Source organism: Anomaloglossus baeobatrachus, chromosome 6 (assembly GCF_048569485.1).
Source record: "Anomaloglossus baeobatrachus isolate aAnoBae1 chromosome 6, aAnoBae1.hap1, whole genome shotgun sequence".
Classification (NCBI taxonomy): domain Eukaryota; kingdom Metazoa; phylum Chordata; class Amphibia; order Anura; family Aromobatidae; genus Anomaloglossus; species Anomaloglossus baeobatrachus.
The window spans coordinates 430,841,295-430,860,047 of record NC_134358.1 but is presented as its reverse complement, the minus strand read 5'-3'; the positions used below and the strand labels follow the sequence as shown (position 1 = coordinate 430,860,047).

At 51.8% G+C, this 18,753-nt stretch overlaps 1 protein-coding gene across 4 annotated transcripts in view; it reads left to right on the top strand.

Moving 5' to 3' along the window:
- TOPBP1 (DNA topoisomerase II binding protein 1) overlaps window positions 1–18,753 on the top strand; it is a 179,434-nt gene that overhangs the window by 136,257 nt on the left and 24,424 nt on the right. For all 4 annotated transcript variants that reach the window (XM_075315198.1, XM_075315200.1, XM_075315199.1 and 1 more), the window contains one exon: window positions 112–275. In XM_075315198.1, coding sequence (XP_075171313.1) covers window positions 112–275 — 164 coding nt within the window. The remainder of the gene's footprint in view (window positions 1–111; window positions 276–18,753) is intronic.

Below are 18,753 nucleotides of genomic sequence, written 5' to 3'. Positions count from 1 at the left end.
CCAGAAATATATCCTAATTATAACAAGAAAATAAAGCTTCCATCGCTTGTCTGTCTACAGCATGTGAAAAAGGCACGTGTCAGCATTTTAACCTTATTTGCTTGCTTACAGGTGGGATAGTGATAGACAAACAGTGTTTTGACCCAAGCTGTACACACATTATTGTTGGACATCCACTCCGTAACGAGAAGTATCTTGCGTCAATGGCAGCAGGGAAATGGGTCCTTCATCGATCTTACCTGGAGGCCTGCCGAGCAGCAAAGCGTTTTGTTAAGGTTTATACTAATGTCAACTAGAAATTTACCATGCCCACTGTCTATAAAGCATTAATTTGTTTCCTCTACTATGAGGCCTGTCTCAAGATAATATATTCCTAGTTTCTTATTGTGGGTTAGATTGCTGTTACATACTTGTTATATAAATGTTCTAGAAAGCATTTGAGGCTAGTGCTTTTAAATGCCCCTCATGCCTACAAAATACCAGGAATCACTCTGCTCCCCATGTTCCTAAAGATTCGGGCCGTGAGATCTAGCATATGTGATCTTCAGTACTGAGCACAGCAGGGGGAAGCACAAGTAATAGTAGCAATGTCTACTCACAAAAATATTGAAAAGCATATGAAAAGAGCGCACATAAAATTAATATTAAAAACTTCACATTTTATTGAGAAATAACATACATGATTAGGAAAGAGGGCATGGAGAGTAATGCATAGCAAATTGGCCAATAGATTCCAGTGCTCTGTAATACAGCAAGGATAGTATGGTAATAGAAAAAGAAGCATGCGAATACAAAAAAATCCCGCAGAAGATGTCTAAAGTTTACAATTATAGAAGTTCCCAGTGGGGAGAGAAGTATCAAAAATACATTTGTTGCAATAATGCATGCTAGGAATAAAAGGAGGGAGAAGTTTAACTGTGCTGTAAAGCAGTGCCACTTCCGACACACGTTTCGTTGGGCGTGCCTTCTTCTGGGGGATTCAGAAACACTGGTAAAATTAGCACTGCTTCACTGCCCAGCTAAACTTCTCCCTCCTTTTATTCCTAGCATGCATTTTCTCTGACGCCTCATTGGGGGACACAGGACCATGGGTGTTATGCTGCCTATCCATAGGAGGACACTAAGTAGATGCAAAAGCATAGCTCCTCCTCTGCAGTATACACCCCCTGGCCGCGCCAGGCAGTCTCAGTTTTAGCTTAGTGTCTGTAGGAGGCACTTCCTTTCAAGGTTTGTTATTTTTTGAGGGCGACTGTTTCCTTTTGGGACCGATCTCCCACTACCATCAACGGACGGGAACGTGAAGTGTTGCCTACACGTACCCCCTCCCGCGACACTGGATCCTGGGCTGGACGACGGGTTCCATAGACACCGATTTTCCAAAGCCCAGGGCAGAGGCACAATTCCTCAGCCCCTCTCTGCAGGCTCTGAGTTGAATATGGCATCAATTCCTCAGCCCCTCTTTGCAGGCTCTGAGTTGAATATGGCACTGTTGTGACCGGATACAGCAAGCGGACTCTGCTATTGTCACTGCCTGGATTGAAGCAGTGTTTAAGGTGAGATCCCCCCTGACTGGTTTCCCAGACAAAGGGAGAAAAGGCTGTGCAGGAAAGGCTCCCAGGGCAGAATATACAGTATTTATGAGAAAGTCCCTGGCTAATGCAAGTAAGAGAGCCCCAGGAATCCTGAACACACAGTGTTAACTTTTCCCTAGCTTGCTGGCTGAGTAGGGGGGGGGAAGTCCCTCCTGTTTGCAAACTCCTGCACAGATAATTTCCTGGTGGCAGGGGGGAGGGGGTGGCTAGAGAATCACAGAGCTCAGGGACTCACGCTGTTTATAATCTGCTCTGTTTATTTCATCTAGCAGAAAAGCCGGCTGATAACCACCAGTGACACGCTGTGTGCTGACTAGAGGGAGAGGGAGGAAAACTATCAGAAGCTCCTTTCCCGCCGTTTTTTACTACCCACAGCGGGGGGAAAGGGCACACTGACTACTTCTTCTCGCTCTTTTAGCGCTAAGCCCCGCCCCCCGCGGCTGCAATAACCCCCCCCCTTCCCCAGGAAAGCGTGGGAAGATCTCCAGCCATCGGCTGATTCTGGTAAGGTGCTGCTCACTGTAGCTCTGCTGAGCATTGCTCCCCCCTCCTAGCATACTCCTATCAGGAACATTCAGAATTCAAAAGGCACTAAGAGGGCTGAGGCTCACATAGTCTATTATTCAGCCTGCACTGCCTGCCACGTTGAGCTACCACATAAACACACCTCTTCTCTGTGTGAGTCCTGTGCCCCTATAGCCCGCCAAGAGCCCCCTGCCACCACCGCCGCAACAGTCAGCCCAGAGCCTAGGGCTCCCAGCCCACCGGAATGGGCACAGTTTCTGTCCCAATCCATGGAAAAACTGTCACAGAACCTGGTGCTGGCTATGCAATGTCGTCCTCCACACCCTTCTGGGTCCCTGGACGGAACGCAGCCTGAGGATACCCCTATGGAGGATCCTTCTGAGGTAATCCAGGCACATGCTTCACCGGTTGCAAGGATCAGGAAAAGAGCACACGGCCGGGTGTCTCCAGCGGGCTCTCCCTCGGGAGCACACAGGGCAGGCTCTCCCACACACTCCACGGCTTCTGAAGAGCCTGAGGAGGGAGAATGCTGTTTATACAAGGAGGATTCCTTGGTTTCAGCTTCCCCAGATGATCAAACTGCAATAGACTCCCTTATAGCAGCAATCAACCAAACTCTGCATGTGGAGGATCCCCCATCCACTACCACTGACCATGCGGTCTCCTTTAAGAGGGCAAGGAAACCCCAAAAGGTTTTCGCTGATCACCCTGAGTTTCAGGATATACTCAGAAAGCAAAGGGAGAAGCCTGACAGGTGCTTCGGTAACCGAAAACTCATGGAGTCCCGGTACCCTTTTGCCTCACCTGCCCCTAAGGGCTGGGCCGATCCGCCCTCGGTCGACCCCCCCCCGGTCTCCCGCCTTACCACAAAGACGCTCCTGTCTTTACCCGATGGTTCCTCCATCAAGGACCCGACAGACAGGTGGAGCACCTCGCCCGCTCTGCTTTTGAGGCTGCGGGTTCCTCCCTCTCGCCCTCCTTTGCCTCTGTGTGGGTCGCAAAGGCGATCTCTGTCTGGGCAGAATCCCTGAACACTTCACTTGAGGAATCCCAGTTCACTCAAACCTTCACAGAGGTAACAGCTCAAATTGCCGCTGCGGCGGAGTACCTCATGCAGGCCTCCATGGACGCTGCTACCTGCGCAGCGTTTGCCGCCTCAAATACCATAGCCATCCGTAGAGCTCCCTGGCTCCGACAATGGCGAGCGGACTCTGCCTCCAAGAAGTCTCTCACGGGCCTCCCCTTTTTTCCAGACCGATTGTTTGGCGAACGTCTGGACAAGCTCATTTCTGACGCCACGGGAGGAAAGAGTATCTCCCTCCCCCAGCTGAAGTCCAGGACGTCCTTCACCAGACGTCCACAGTCCTCGTTCCGCTCCTTTCGGAACTCATTTGGTTGGTCGACACACCGTGCTGTCCACGCCACCAGCCGCGGACTATGCAGGGACCGACCTTCTCAGCTCTCCCCGAAACCTACTTTGTCATGGCAGCCTAGACCGAAACAGTCCAGGACTAGGGAGACTCGGCCACGACGTTTTCCCCCCTCATGACTCCTTCGACGCCCCGGAAGACACACTCATTGTAGGAGGTCGACTGCGGCTCTTTCAACACATCTGGGCTGCCGCCTCAGACGACAAAAGGGTGCGAGACCTTGTGTCTTCCGGTTACCACATAGAATTTTGGACCCGACCCCCCGAGTCGGTTCTTACAGCAGGAGTGATAATACCTCTCCCAGACGACGAGAAGTTCGGGGGTTTTTATTCCAACCTCTTTGTGGTCCACAAAAAGGATGGGTCAGTTCGACCCATCCTGGACCTCAAACACCTGAACAAACATGTGCACGTACGGAGATTCAGAATGGAGTCCCTAAGGTCCATTATTGCATCCATGGTCGAAGGGAAATTCCTCGCATCCATAGACATAAAGGACGCGTACCTGCACATACCCATCGCCCCAGATCACCAAAAGTTCCTCCACTTTGCAATTCAGGACTCCCACTTTCAATTCGTAGCGCAACCCTTCGGCCTTGCCACCGCACCAAGGGTCTTCACAAAAGTCATGGCGGCAGCCATGAGCGTCCTTCACGCCAGGGGAGTGGTTGTTCTCCCTTACTTGGACGACCTCCTCATCAAGGCCCCCTCCTTCCGCGACTGCTCAACCAACGTACAGATCACTGTGGACACCCTATCCCGCTTAGGGTGGCTAGTGAATCTGGACAAATCATCCCCGGTCCCATCACGATCCATCACCTTCCTGGGCATGTCCCTGGACACCCGTCGGGGCTTGATCCGTCTCCCTCAGGACAAGGCGATCGCTCTTCAACGAGCGATACGCTGCCTTCTACCTCCTCCATCTCGCTCCATTCGATTCAGCATGAAAGTGCTCGGCAGGATGGTGGCGGCTATGGAAGCAGTACCCTTTGTTCAACTGCACCTCCGCCCACTGCAGCTAGCCCTTCTAGCAGCCTGGGACAAGAGCCCCTTCTCCCTGGACAGACATCTTCACCTGACGCCTTCAGTCAGGTACGCACTCCGCTGGTGGCTTCGGTCCTCATCCCTATCGAAGGGGAGATCCTTTCTCCCAGTGAACTGGCTGGTCCTGACCACGGACGCCAGCCTCCTAGGCTGGGGAGCAGTGTACCGGCACCACACTGCTCAAGGACGTTGGACGCCCCAGGAGTCTTTCCTTCCCATCAACATCCTGGAACTCCGCGTGATCTTCCTCGCGCTCAGAGCGTTCTGCCCTCTGCTAGCGGGTCATCAGATTCGAGTCCAATCGGACGATGCGAAAGCTGTAGCCTATATCAATCAGCAGGGGGGCACCCGCAGCAAAGAGGCTTATCTCGAGGCCCACAAGATCCTCAGCTGGGCCGGATCGACGGGATCAGTGATATCAGCGGTACACATACCGGGGGTAGAGAACTGGGCAGCAGACTTTCTGAGTCGCCAAGGCCTGGCCAACTGAGAATGGTCTCTCCACCCAGATGTGTTTCTACACATCTGCACTCGCTGGGGCACACCAGACGTGGACCTAATGGCCTCTAGGTTGAATGCAAAGGTACCCGAGTTCATAGCCAGGTCACGCGACCCGGAGTCTATCGGCGCGGATGCTCTAGTCTGCTCCTGGCACCACTTCCGCCTGCCTTACATATTTCCACCTCTACCCCTGCTGCCGCGGGTGATCAGGAAGATCAAGGCAGAGGGAGTCCCGGTGATACTGATAGCACCAGACTGGCCCAGGCGCGCCTGGTACGCCGAATTAGTACAAATGCTCACAGACGCACCGTGGCGCCTTCCAGACATGCCAGACTTGCTGACCCAAGGGCCCATTTCCCATCAGAACTCCAGAGCCCTGAAGCTGACGGCATGGCCATTGAGACCTGGGTATTAATGAGAGCGGGATTCTCCCCCGCGGTTATTTCCACCATGATCAGCGCCCGAAAGCCTGCTTCATCCCGCATTTACCACCGTACGTGGAAAATCTTCCTTTCATGGTGCAGAGAAACTAACGTCCAACCTATGCCTCTGGCCATCCCCAGAATTCTCGACTTTCTACAGTCTGGCTTGCAAGCGGGGTTGGCTCTCAGTTCCCTTAAAGGGCAGGTCTCGGCACTCTCAATTTTCTACCAATGCCGCCTGGCTCAAAAACCGCAAGTCAAGACCTTCCTCCAGGGCGTTTCCCATCTAGTTCCCCCGTACAAACGGCCGCTGGACCCATGGGACCTCAACCTCGTTCCAGACGGTCTCCAGATGTCTCCCTTTGAACCTCTCAAGGAATCCTCCCTTGCTCTTCTGTCCTGGAAGGTAACATTCCTGGTGGCAATTACGTCCATCAGACGGGTTTCGGAGCTAGCAGCACTCTCTTGCCTCGAGCCTTTCCTGATCTTTCACCAGGACAAGGTGGTTCTGCGCCCCCTTCCGGATTTCCTTCCAAAGGTTCTTACCCCGTTTCATTTCGAGGACATTGTTCTGCCTTCATTTTGTCCACACCCAGTTCATAGGGTGGAAAGGTCTCTGCATTCGTTAGACCTCGTCAGAGCTCTCAGATATTACATATCCAGGACAGCCACCTTTAGGAAAATGGACTCTTTGTTCGTCATTCCTGAGGGGCCTAAGAAGGGACAGGCAGCTTCAAAGGCGACTCTGGCTCGCTGGATTCGCTCTGCGATCCAGGAAGTCTACCGCTTGCAACTCAAGCCCATTCCTAGTGGGCTGTGGGCTCATTCCACGCGAGCAATTGGCGCTTCGTGGGCCATTCGGCATCAGGCTTCAGTGGAACAGGTGTGTAAGGCTGCGACCTGGTCTAGCCTACATGCTTTTTCAAAGCATTACAGAGTCCATACCCAGGTTTCAACTGAGGCAAATCTGGGTAGGAAAATTCTGCAAACGGCAGTAGAGCACCTCTCTCAGTAGGCGCTCCAGGCTGTCTGGGACTGGTTCCTAGTCCTTGGGTTGTGTTGTCTCCTTTTATGTTTCCCATCCATGGACTGCTTTAGGACGTCCCATGGTCCTGTGTCCCCCAATGAGGCGTCAGAGAAAAACGAATTTTTGTGTACTCACCGTAAAATCGTTTTCTCTTAGCCATCATTGGGGGACACAGCACCCACCCTGTTGCCCTGCGGTGCCTTGGTTCTCTCAGTACCTTATTTGGTTTTGACTCTTCTTTTCTCATGTTCCTCTGTTGAGAAGTTTTTTACTGCTTTTTTTCTCCTACTGCTTGTGTACTAAAACTGAGACTGCCTGGCCCGGCTAGGGGGTGTATACTGCAGAGGAGGAGCTATGCTTTTGCATCTACTTGGTGTCGTCCTATGGATTGGCAGCATAACACCCATGGTCCTGTGTCCCCCCCAATGATGGCTAAGAGAAAACGATTTTATGGTGAGTACACAAAAATCCGTTTTTTACTTTTTAGTCTTCTCCATGCAGAAAATGTATTTTCTTTGTCGCTCCATTGGGAGACCCAGACAATTGGGTGTATAGCTTCTGCCTCTGGAGGCCACACAAAGTATTACACTTTAAAAAGTGTAACCCCTCCCCTCTGCCTATACACCCCTCCCGTGGACCACGGGCTCCTCAGTTTTATGCTTTGTGCCGACAGGGAATCTGGAGGACACCAGCGGTTGGTAAGCCACACCCGGTCACCCGGTGCTGGTTCCCCTAGGGTGCCGTGATATATATATATATATATATATATATATATATATATATATATATATATATATATATATATATATATATATATATATATATATATATATATATATATATATATATATAATATATATATATATAATATATTCGGAACGGCTGTAGAACCTTTTCCCATATACCCTCAGTGGTCGCTCTCCTAAGGGACACTTATTGCTTACAGCATGTCGTCCACAAGGAGCAAAGCCCCTAAGGCACAGGGTTTTTTCGCAGCCTGTACCTCTTGTGGGGCTATGTTGCCTGCGGGATCCACCTACCCTCACTGTGATCAATGCTCGACTCCTGCCACGCTTGCTCAGCCGGAGCCTAGGGCACTTGTGGGCCCCTCGGCTCATGTAGATCCCCCTGCTCCTCCTGAGCAGGCTGCAGGGAGAGAGTCACCGTCATTAGCCTCTTTCGCTGAGAAACTCTCTGTCACTTTCTCAATCCATTGCACAGTCTATGGACAAATGGTCATCTAAGCTCCTTGAGGCATTGCAGTCCAGACCGGGCTCTTCACAGGCCCCGGCCCCTGTTAGTTTGTCTCCTCCAGGGCCTTCTCGGTCCATGCCGCAGCGCGCTCCCAGGATAGCCCCTAGGTCCCAGGCGGAGGACTCCTGCCCGGATCGCAGTCCCAGACCGGCTAAGCGGCCTCGCTGGGACTCTTCCCCGGCCTCCTCACGCTGCTCTGGATCTTATCTCGTCCATCAACCAGGTGTTGGATCTCTCTCCCCCGCCTCCACCTGTAGAGGAGTCGGCTTCTCACCAGGAGAAACACCAATTTCGATTCCCCAAACGTACGCGCAATACGTTTTTTGATCACTCTAACTTCAGGGACGCTGTCCAGAAGCCCAGAGCGGTCCCGGACAAGCGTTTTGCTAAAAGGCACTCTGACACACGTTATCCCTTTCCACCTGAAGTCGTTAAGGGCTGGGCACACTCACCCAAGGTGGACCCGTCAGTCTCTAGATTGGCTGCTAGGTCCGTTGTGTCTGTTGCCGATGTCTCATCCCTGAAGGATGCCACTGACAGACAGATAGAGCTCTTGGTGAAGTCTATTTATGAGGCCACGGGCGCATCTTTCGCCCCGGCCTTTGCGGCCGTGTGGGCTCTCCAAGCAATCTCGGCATGTCTGTCTGAGATTAATGCTGTCACTCGGAATTCTGCTCCGCATGTTTCTTCCTTGACCTCTCAGGCATCAGTATTTTCGTCCTACGCCATGAACGCCGTCCTGGACTCTGCTAGCCGTTCGGCAGTGGCATCCGCTAACTCCGTGGCTGTTCGCAGGGCCATGTGGCTGCGCGAATGGAAAGCAGACTCTGCTTCCAAAAGGTTCTTAACTGGTTTGCCTATTTCTGGCGAACGTTTATTTGGCGAACGGCTGGATGAGATTATTAAGGAATCCTCGGGAAAGGACTCCTCCTTACCACAGTCCAAACCTAAGAGACCTCAGCAGAGAAAGATCCAATCGAGGTTTCGGTCCTTTCGTCCCTCCGCCAAGCCCCAAGCCTCTTCGTCCAACCGGCCGGAGAAAGGCCAGAGGAACTCCTATGCGTGGCGGTCCAAGTCACGCTCCCAAAAGGCCGCAGGAGGCACTGCCTCCAAGACGGCCTCCTCATGACTCTCGGCCTCACCTACCCACATCCTCGGTCGGTGGCAGGCTCTCCCGCTTTGGCGACGCCTGGTGGCCACACGTTCAAGACCGTTGGGTGAGAGACATTCTGTCTCATGGTTACAGGATAGAGTTCAGCTCTCGTCCTGCGGCTCGTTTCTTCAGAACCTCCCCACCCCCTGCACAGGCCGACGCACTTTTTCAGGCAGTGGACGCTCTGAAGATGGAAGGAGTTGTGATTCCCGTTCCCTTTCAGGAACGTGGTCGCGGATTTTACTCCAACTTGTTCGTGGTGCCAAAAAAGGACGGGTCATTCCGTCCCATTCTGGACCTCAAGCTGCTCAACAGACATGTGAGAACCAGACTGTTTCGGATGGAATCTCTCCGCTCAGTCATCGCTTCGATGTCACAAGAAGACTTCCTAGCATCGATCGACATCAAGGATGCTTATCTCCATGTGCCGATCGCACCCGAACATCAACGTTTCCTGCGGTTCGCCATCCGGGACGAACACCTCCAGTTCGTCGCATTGCCCTTCGGCCTGGCGACAGCCCCACGGGTCTTCACCAAAGTCATGGCATCCGTCGTGGCGGTCCTGCACTCTCAGGGCCACTCGGTGATCCCCTACTTGGACGATCTCCTAGTCAGGGCCCCTTCTCGGGTGGCGTGTCAACGAAGTGTTACCGTCACTCTGGCGACTCTCCAGCAGTTCGGGTGGATCGTCAATTTCCCGAAATCCAAGTTGACGCCGACCCAATCACTGACTTACCTCGGGATGGAGTTTCATACCCAGCAAGCGTTAGTCAAGCTACCGCGCGACAAACAGCTTTCTCTGCAGGCGTGGGTGCAATCACTTCTTCGGAGTCAGTCACACCCCTTACGGCGCCTCATGCACTTCCTGGGGAAGATGGTTTCAGCTATGGAGGCAGTGCCGTTCGCGCAATTCCATCTACGGCCACTCCAATGGGACATTCTTCGCAAATGGGACAAGAGTGCGGCTTCCCTCGACAAGAACATCTCTCTTTCCCTTGCAACCAAAACATCACTTCACTTCAGTGGTGGCTCCTACCCACATTTGTCTCGGGGAAAATCCTTCCTACCTCCAACCTGGGCCGTGGTCACCACGGACGCGAGCCTGTCAGGTTGGGGAGCGGTTTTTCTCCACCACTGGGCTCAAGGAACCTGGACTCCAATAGAATCGTCCCTTCAGATCAATATCCTGGAGATAAGGGCAGTATATCTAGCCCTATTGGCTTTCCATCGGTGGCTGGAGGACAGGCAGATCCGAATCCAGTCGGACAACGCCACTGCCGTCGCCTACATCAACCACCAAGGCGGCACTCGCAGTCGTCAAGCCTTCCAGGAAATCCGGCGGATTCTGCAGTGGGTGGAAGCCACAGGCTCCACCATCTCCGCAGTTCACATCCCGGGCGTAGAAAACTGGGAAGCAGATTTTCTCAGTCGTCAGGGCATGGACGCGGGGGAATGGTCTCTGCACCCAGACGTGTTTCGAGAGATCTGTCGCCGCTGGGGAACGCCGGACGTCGATCTCATGGCGTCACGACACAACAACAAGGTCCCGGCCTTCATGGCACGGTCTCAGGATCACAGAGCTCTGGCAGCGGACGCTCTGGTCCAGGATTGGTCGCAGTTTCGACTGCCATATGTGTTTCCCCCTCTGGCGATGCTGCCCAGGGTACTACGCAAGATCGGGTCCGACTGCCGTCGCGCCATTCTTGTCGCTCCAGACTGGCCGAGGCGGTCGTGGTATCCGGATCTGTGGCATCTCACGGTGGGTCAACCGTGGGCACTTCCAGACCGCCCAGACTTGCTGTCACAAGGCCCGTTTTTCCATCTGAATTCTGTGGCCCTCAACCTGACTGTGTGGCCATTGAGTCCTGGCTCCTAGCGTCTTCAGGGTTATCTCAGGATGTCATTGCCACCATGAGACAAGCCAGGAAGCCAACGTCCGCCAAGATCTATTACAGGTCTTGGCAAATCTTCCTATCCTGGTGCGCTGATAACGGTTTTCCTCCATGGCCGTTTGCCTTACCCACATTCCTTTCATTCCTACAATCTGGAATGGACAAGGGTTTGTCCCTCGGCTCTCTCAAGGGCCAAGTATCGGCGCTATCCGTGTTTTTTCAAAAGCGTCTAGCCAGGCTTCCGCAGGTCCGCACGTTCCTGCAGGGGGTTTGTCACATGGTCCCACCTTACAAACGTCCGTTGGAACCTTGGGATCTTAACAGGGTCCTGACGGCTCTTCAAAAGCCGCCTTTTGAGCCGCTGCGGGATGTCTCTCTCTCCCGTCTCTCGCAGAAGGTGGCCTTCCTGGTGGCAGTCACATCACTTCGGAGAGTGTCTGAGCTTGCAGCGCTGTCATGCAAAGCCCCCTTCCTGGTTTTTCACCAGGATAAGGTGGTTCTGCGTCCTGTCCCGGAATTTCTCCCTAAGGTGGGTATCCCCTTTTCATCTAAATCAGGATATCTCCTTGCCTTCCTTTTGCCCTAATCCAATTCACCAGTGTGAAAAGGATTTGCACTCTTTGGATCTAGTGAGAGCACTCCGGTTCTACGTGTCTCGCACGGCGCCCCTGCGTCGTTCAGATGCGCTCTTTGTCCTTGTCGCTGGCCAGCGTAAGGGATCTCAGGCCTCCAGGTCAACCTTGGCTCGGTGGATCAAGGAACCGATTCTCGAGGCCTACCGTTCTTCTGGGCTTCCGCTCCCTTCAGGGCTGAAAGCCCATTCTACCAGAGCCGTAGGTGCGTCCTGGGCATTGCGGCACCGGGCGACGGCTCAGCAGGTGTGTCAGGCAGCTACGTGGTCTAGTCTGCACACTTTCACGAAGCACTATCAAGTGCATACCTATGCTTCGGCAGACGCCAGTCTAGGTAGGCGAGTCCTTCAGGCGGCGGTTGCCCACCTGTAAGAGGGGGCCGTTTTCGGCTCTTTTTATTGAGGTATTCTTTTACCCACCCAGGGACTGCTCTTGGACGTCCCAATTGTCTGGGTCTCCCAATGGAGCGACAAAGAAAAAGGGAATTTTGTTTACTTACCGTAAATTCCTTTTCTTCTAGCTCCTATTGGGAGACCCAGCACCCACCCCTGTGCCCTTTGGGCTGGTTGTTCTTTTGTGTACACATGTTGTTGATGTTGAATTGTTCTTTTGGTTCATGGTCTTCAGTTCTCCGAACATCCTTCGGATTGAATTTACCCTAGACCAATTTATAAGTTTTCTCCTTCCTGCTTTTGCACCAAAACTGAGGAGCCCGTGATCCACGGGAGGGTGTATAGGCAGAGGGGAGGGGTTACACTTTTTAAAGTGTAATACTTTGTGTGGCCTCCAGAGGCAGAAGCTATACACCCAATTGTCTGGGTCTCCCAATAGGAGCTAGAAGAAAAGGAATTTACGGTAAGTAAACAAAATTCCCTTTTTTGATTTTTCTCTCCCCACTGGGAACTTCTATAATTGTAAACTGTAGACGTCTTCTGCGGGATTTTTCGGGATTTTCGTGCTTCTTTATTACCATACTATTCTTGTTGTGTTGCAGTGCCATCTATTGGCCAATTTGCTGTATGTTAGTCTTGCCACCTTTCTTAATCATGTTATTTCTCAATAAAATGTAGCACTTTTTCTATATATCTATTGCATCGGACTTTATGTAATTTGTCCTATATGAGGGTACAGGGGCGGACTGGAGTGTCTGGGGCCCACCAGGGGAATTGACTCCAGGGGCCCACCCTACAGATAACTATAAACACCCATTAGCGTTATCCCCATTATTGTGTTGCTTTGACTGTATACACAGGCGGCTCCTGCACATCTATATTGTGCACCATAACTGGGATGTACAATTATAGTCGTTTGCAGTAATGGGGTCTTTGGTGAAAACAAGTTATCACAGGGTAGGTTGATGATAACTTATTGATTGGTGAAACCAGACCAGTGGAAACCGCATCGATCGGAAGATTGGGGAACTTTTTGCAGCGGCAGGTGGGGTGTGTGACCGCAGCTCCATTCATCCTCTGTGGGGTGGCATGTGTGACCGCAGCGCAGTTCATCCTCTGTGGGGTGGCATATGTGATCGCAGCTCCATTCATCCTCTGTGGGGTGGGGTGTGTGACCGCAGCTCCATTCATCCTCTGTGGGGTGGGGTTTGTGACCGCAGCTCCATTCATCCTCTGTGGGGTGGGGTGTGTGACCGCAGCTCCATTCATCCTCTGTGGAGCAGCCAGATAATAACAAGCGCAGCGCTTGCAGCCACTGAGGGAATGAATGGATCAGGGGTCGAGTCGGACACGAGCTCCAGTATAATGGGGATAAAAGTTGCACAATCGGTGCAGGTCCCAGCAATCGGTCAACACAAATTAATAAGTTATCACTTATCCTTAGGCCACGTTCACACGTTCAGTATTTGGTCAGTGTCTTACATCAGTATTTGTAGCCAAATCCAGGAGTGGGTGATAAATACAGAAGTGGTGCTCATGTTTCTATGACACTTTTTCTCTGATTTTACCGCTCCTGGTTTTGGCTTCAAATACAGAGGTAAAAAAACTCACTGAATACTCAGTTGGTGAATGTGGCCTTAGTAAAGGTGATTACTTGTTTTCACTGGAGAACCTCTGTAAGTGCATATTTACTGCAGTGTAATAGTCACAGGACAGGGAGGGGTTAAATGTTTAAGTATTTAATTTCTACTGGAAATAATCTCCGCCTTAGGCCCGTTCCACACGTCAGTGAAAAACACTGATGTTTTTCACTGGCGTGTAAAACACGCACATGTCCCTGCGTGTGCCGTGAATCACGGCACACGTGGGTTGTCTAAGTGCAATCCGGGCTCCGTTCTCCGTGGCCCGTGATTGCACTTAGTAATCAACTCACCTGTGCCCGCTCCCGCGGTGCAGCATCCGGCCGGCGCTGACCCCCGCAGCAGCTACTTCCGGGTCGGCTGTGTCGCGCATCATGAATATGCGCGACAATAATGAGCCGGCTCAGAAGCAGCAAGCTGCACGGGCTGCAGAGGACATTGCTGGACGCCGGGTGAGTAAAAATGATTTTTATTTTAAAAGCACGTTTTTTTCTGGCACGTGTTTCACGGACCACACCACTGCGTGGTCCGTGGAACATCAGTGATGCCAGAAAAAAATGGACATGTCTCCGTGCGGCAATCACGGACACGCGGGTACGCCGCACGGAGACACGTGCAGTGAAAAATCACTGATGTGTGAGCAGACCCATTCATTATAATGGGTCTGCGTATGTCAGTGATTCTGGTACGTTTAAAAAAAAAAAGCACAAACGTACCAGAATCACTAACGTGTGAAAGAGGCCTTATAGAGAGAAAAAGTGACCTCCATACACAACACAATCTACTATACCAAAATCAATAATGCCATATACAAGGGGGAAATACCACCACACCGTGACCAGACCACATATTACCACCACATAGTGACCGAATACAACTCATACAAGGGATAAATACCACCACACAGTGATCAGACAACATATTACCACCAAACAGTGACCAAATACAGCCACATACAAGGGAGAAATACCACCACACTGTGACCAGACCACAAAGTGACCGAATAATACCATATACAAGGGAGAAACACCGCGACACTATGACCAGATAACATACTACCAACACATAGTGATCAAAAGCAACCACATACCAGAGAGTAATACCACCACATCATAATTAGACCACACAGTAACCGAATATTACCACATACAAGGGAGAAATACCGCAACACTATAACCACACCACATAATGACCGACTATAACTACATACAAGAAAGTAATACCACCACACCATAATCAGACCACATAGTGACCGAATACAACCACATACAAGGGAGAAATACCGTGACACTATTACCACACCACATAATGACCAAATAATACCACACACGAGACAAATATCAGTACAACATGACCAGACGACATATTACTACCACACAAGGACATATAATACTATAATAATGATCATGAATAAAAACTACAATGCTAATAACACTAATATTATCATCAGTGCCATAATGCACATTGGCTCTGTATATAGTGTATAGGTAATACAGTGCTCACCAGTGACATTATACACAGGAGCTCTGTATACAGTGTACAGTATAGTGTGTGTGTCTTCAGGTAATATACTGACTTACCAGTGACGTCTCTAGTTGACTTTATTCATCTTCGCTTTTTCTCTTCATCCGGGGCTGACCGCTATCACTTCTTCCTGCCGTGACACAACTTTGCAGAAAATAACAGTCACCTATAGCCGATCACTCCCAGAGCACATTCCTCACTATTTCCCCAATTTCTACACCACGTCAGACTCTTGTTCCCCTATTGGAGACAGTATCCTCAAAATTAACTTATATTTCATCAGTAATAATGTCCCCTAATTTGCCCCTACAGTAATTATGCCCCAAGTGCCACCATAAACCAGTCATGTAGGTCCCTCATTCTGGCCCCATATAGTAATTATGTCCCTCATCCTGGCCCCTTTTATTTAATGTCTGGGGAAACAAGTGGAATGAGAAGGGGTTGTTAATTGCTTCCTGCACAAAATATCCCCCCACACTGCTCCTCTAAAAAATAGTTCACAAAGTGCCCCTTTCCAAAATATCCCCCAAAAAATTGCCCTTTCTATAATATCTCCCCCAACTACTTCCCTGTATAAATCCCCCCCTCCTCATTATACTATGCTGCCTTCCAAAATCTTTGATGCCTCATAATGTCCCCCATTGCCCTATAATGTCCCAATTTCTTTCATAACGTCCCCCACTGACCTATAATGCCCCAATTTGCTTCATAATGGCCCCCATTACCCTATAATGTCCTTCCATTGGCTTATAATGTCCCCCACTGCCCTATAATGTTCCCCACTGCCCTATAATGTTCCCCACTGCCCTATAATGTTCCCCACTGCCCTATAATGTTCCCCACTGCCCTATGTTCCCCACTGCCCTATAATGTTCCCCACTGCCCTATAATGTCCCCCACTGCCCTATAATGTCCCCCACTGCCCTATAGTGTCCCCGACTGCCCTATAGTGTCCCCGACTGCCCTATAGTGTCCCCGACTGCATTATAATGTCCCCCACTGCCCTATAGTGTCCCCCACTGCCCTATAGTGTCCCCGACTGCCCTATAGTGTCCCCGACTGCCCTATAGTGTCCCCGACTGCATTATAATGTCCCCCACTGCCCTATTATGTCCCCCACTGACCCATAATATGCTCCATAAAGTCCCCCACCGCTTCTTAATGCCCCTTGTAAAATAACACTGCTCCTCCCCCACCCGCAGTCCCTCATGTAAAAGTACATCTTCGGCTCCTCTGGAGCGGTTACCTGTGCCTGCGCGTCCTCCTCTTCATCTCTGCAGCTGCGGCCCCGGTGATGATGATATCGGTGCAGGCATGGGCATACCCAGGATCAAAACTGGGGGGGGGGGGGGCAAGCCATGGTCGTTCAGGTTGTAAAATATTAGAATGGAAAAGGTGAATGAAACGAAAATTTTGAGAATTAAATGTAATTATAGCTCGATTAATGACTCTGCGGACCCCCCCCCCCCCCACCCCCCCGCACACACAAACACACACACACACACACACACACACACAATACAATGCATGCTCCATTACCCCTCTCCACACACACACACACACACACACACACACACACACACACACACACACACACACACTACTATACTATACTACAATACATCCCCCATCACCCACTACACACACACACAAATACAATGCACCCCCCCATTACCCGCTCCCCACACACACACAATACAATGCACCCCCCCATCACCCCCTACACACACACAAAATACAATGCACCCCCCTGCACACACAATTCACCCCTCATTACCCCCTCCCCACACACACACACACAATACAATGCACCCCCCTCTCACCCCCTACACACACACTACAATGCACCCTCCATTACCCCTTCCCCCACACACAATACAATGCACCCTCCATTACCCCTCCCCCCACACAAAATACAATGCACCCTCCAGTACCCCCTTCCCATACATAATACATTGCACCCCCCCATCACCCCCTACACACACAAATTACACTGCCCCATCACTACACACTCCTGCCTCCCCCCCCTCCCTCGGAATACAGTGCTCCTCCTCTGCCTGTCACAAAGCTATGTCTCCTTCACAAATGTTACCCGTTGTGTCCTCAGCCCCTCCCCACACATATCCATTAATTACACCTGTCTCTTCGGCTCCTTTATGGAGCCCTTACTGCTTCCTGATTTCTCCTGTGTCCCGGCGCCCGCAGCACTGTGATGACGTCAGCAATGTGCTAATCTCATCACGTTGCTGCACGTCGGGGGCGGAGCCCAGTCCCGGCGCGCTGTTCAAATGTATTTACGTCTGAAAGACGCAAATACATTTGGATAGGAAAGAGGAAGCTGCGGTCACCAGCACCGCTACCGGCGCGCTCCTCAGCAGTGTGTGCATGCCGGGCACACTGTCACACAGCAGGGCCGGCACAGCACAGCGTGCTGCCTCCTGCTGCAGCTAGTGTGCCCGGCACGCACACACTGCTGAGGAGTGCGCCAATGGCTGCAGATACAGCGGCCCACTACAGGCACCAGGCCTCTACACTGTGCCCCTGCTTCTATGGGGGGCAGCTGCCCCCCTCTGCCCCTCCCTGGGTACGCCCATGGGTGCAGGACTGAGGCGCCGTCCTCTGCAGCCCCGGAGATGACGGTGCAGGGCTGAGCAGTGCTGCTCTGCCTCCTGTCACCGGCCGCACTGTACAATTGTATGCGCGCCTGAAAGACACGCATACATCTGAATACCGGTGCGGTCTCCAAGTCCTGCACACCTCATCGTTGCAGGCCTGGGGACTCCCGCAGTGCACCGCTAGGACCTTTGGTGAGTCACATGACACATGTGATGTCACTAAAGGTCCTGCAACTGCGAAAACTTCAGTGATCGTACAGAACTTGTACGATCACTGAAGTTTACGATTGAAAGGCTGGGTGCCGGGGCCCACTCAGGCCTGTGATGCCCTGTGGCCTGGGAGCTGCCTGGGGGAACAATACTGGGGGGGGTGCAGCTGCACTACAGGCAAAGCCGCTACAAGGAATTTCGGGGCCCCATACTGGCAAAATTTTCGGGCCCCCTTAAGACTCCGCCCAGGCTCCACCTCCACCCCTCAAACCTTCCGCAGTCCTGCCGCCACTCTTTGAAAAACTAATATACACATACATATCACACACGCCCTGCCCCTCCTATCTCACACAGCCTGTACATATACACACACACGCACCCCCATATCACACACAGCCTGCGCCACCCCCATATCACACACAGCCTGCGCCACCCCCATATCACACACAGCCTGCGCCACCCCCAGATCACACACAGCCTGCGCCACCCCCAGATCACACACAGCCTGCGCCACCCCCAGATCACACACAGCCTGCGCCACCCCCAGATCACACACAGCCTGCGCCACCCCCAGATCACACACAGCCTGCGCCACCCCCAGATCACACACAGCCTGCGCCACCCCCAGATCACACACAGCCTGCGCCACCCCCAGATCACACAAAGCCTGTACACATATACACACAGGCTGCAGTACCCCATTTCTTTGTCGCTCCATTGGGAGACCCAGACAATTGGGTGTATAGCTTCTGCCTCCGTTGGCCACACAAAGTATTACACTTTAAAAAGTGTAACCCCTCCCCTCTGCCTATACACCCTCCCGTGCATCACGGGCTCCTCAGTTGTTTTTTGCTTTGTGTTGAAGGAGGCACACATTCACTCAAGCTCCACATTTTAGTCA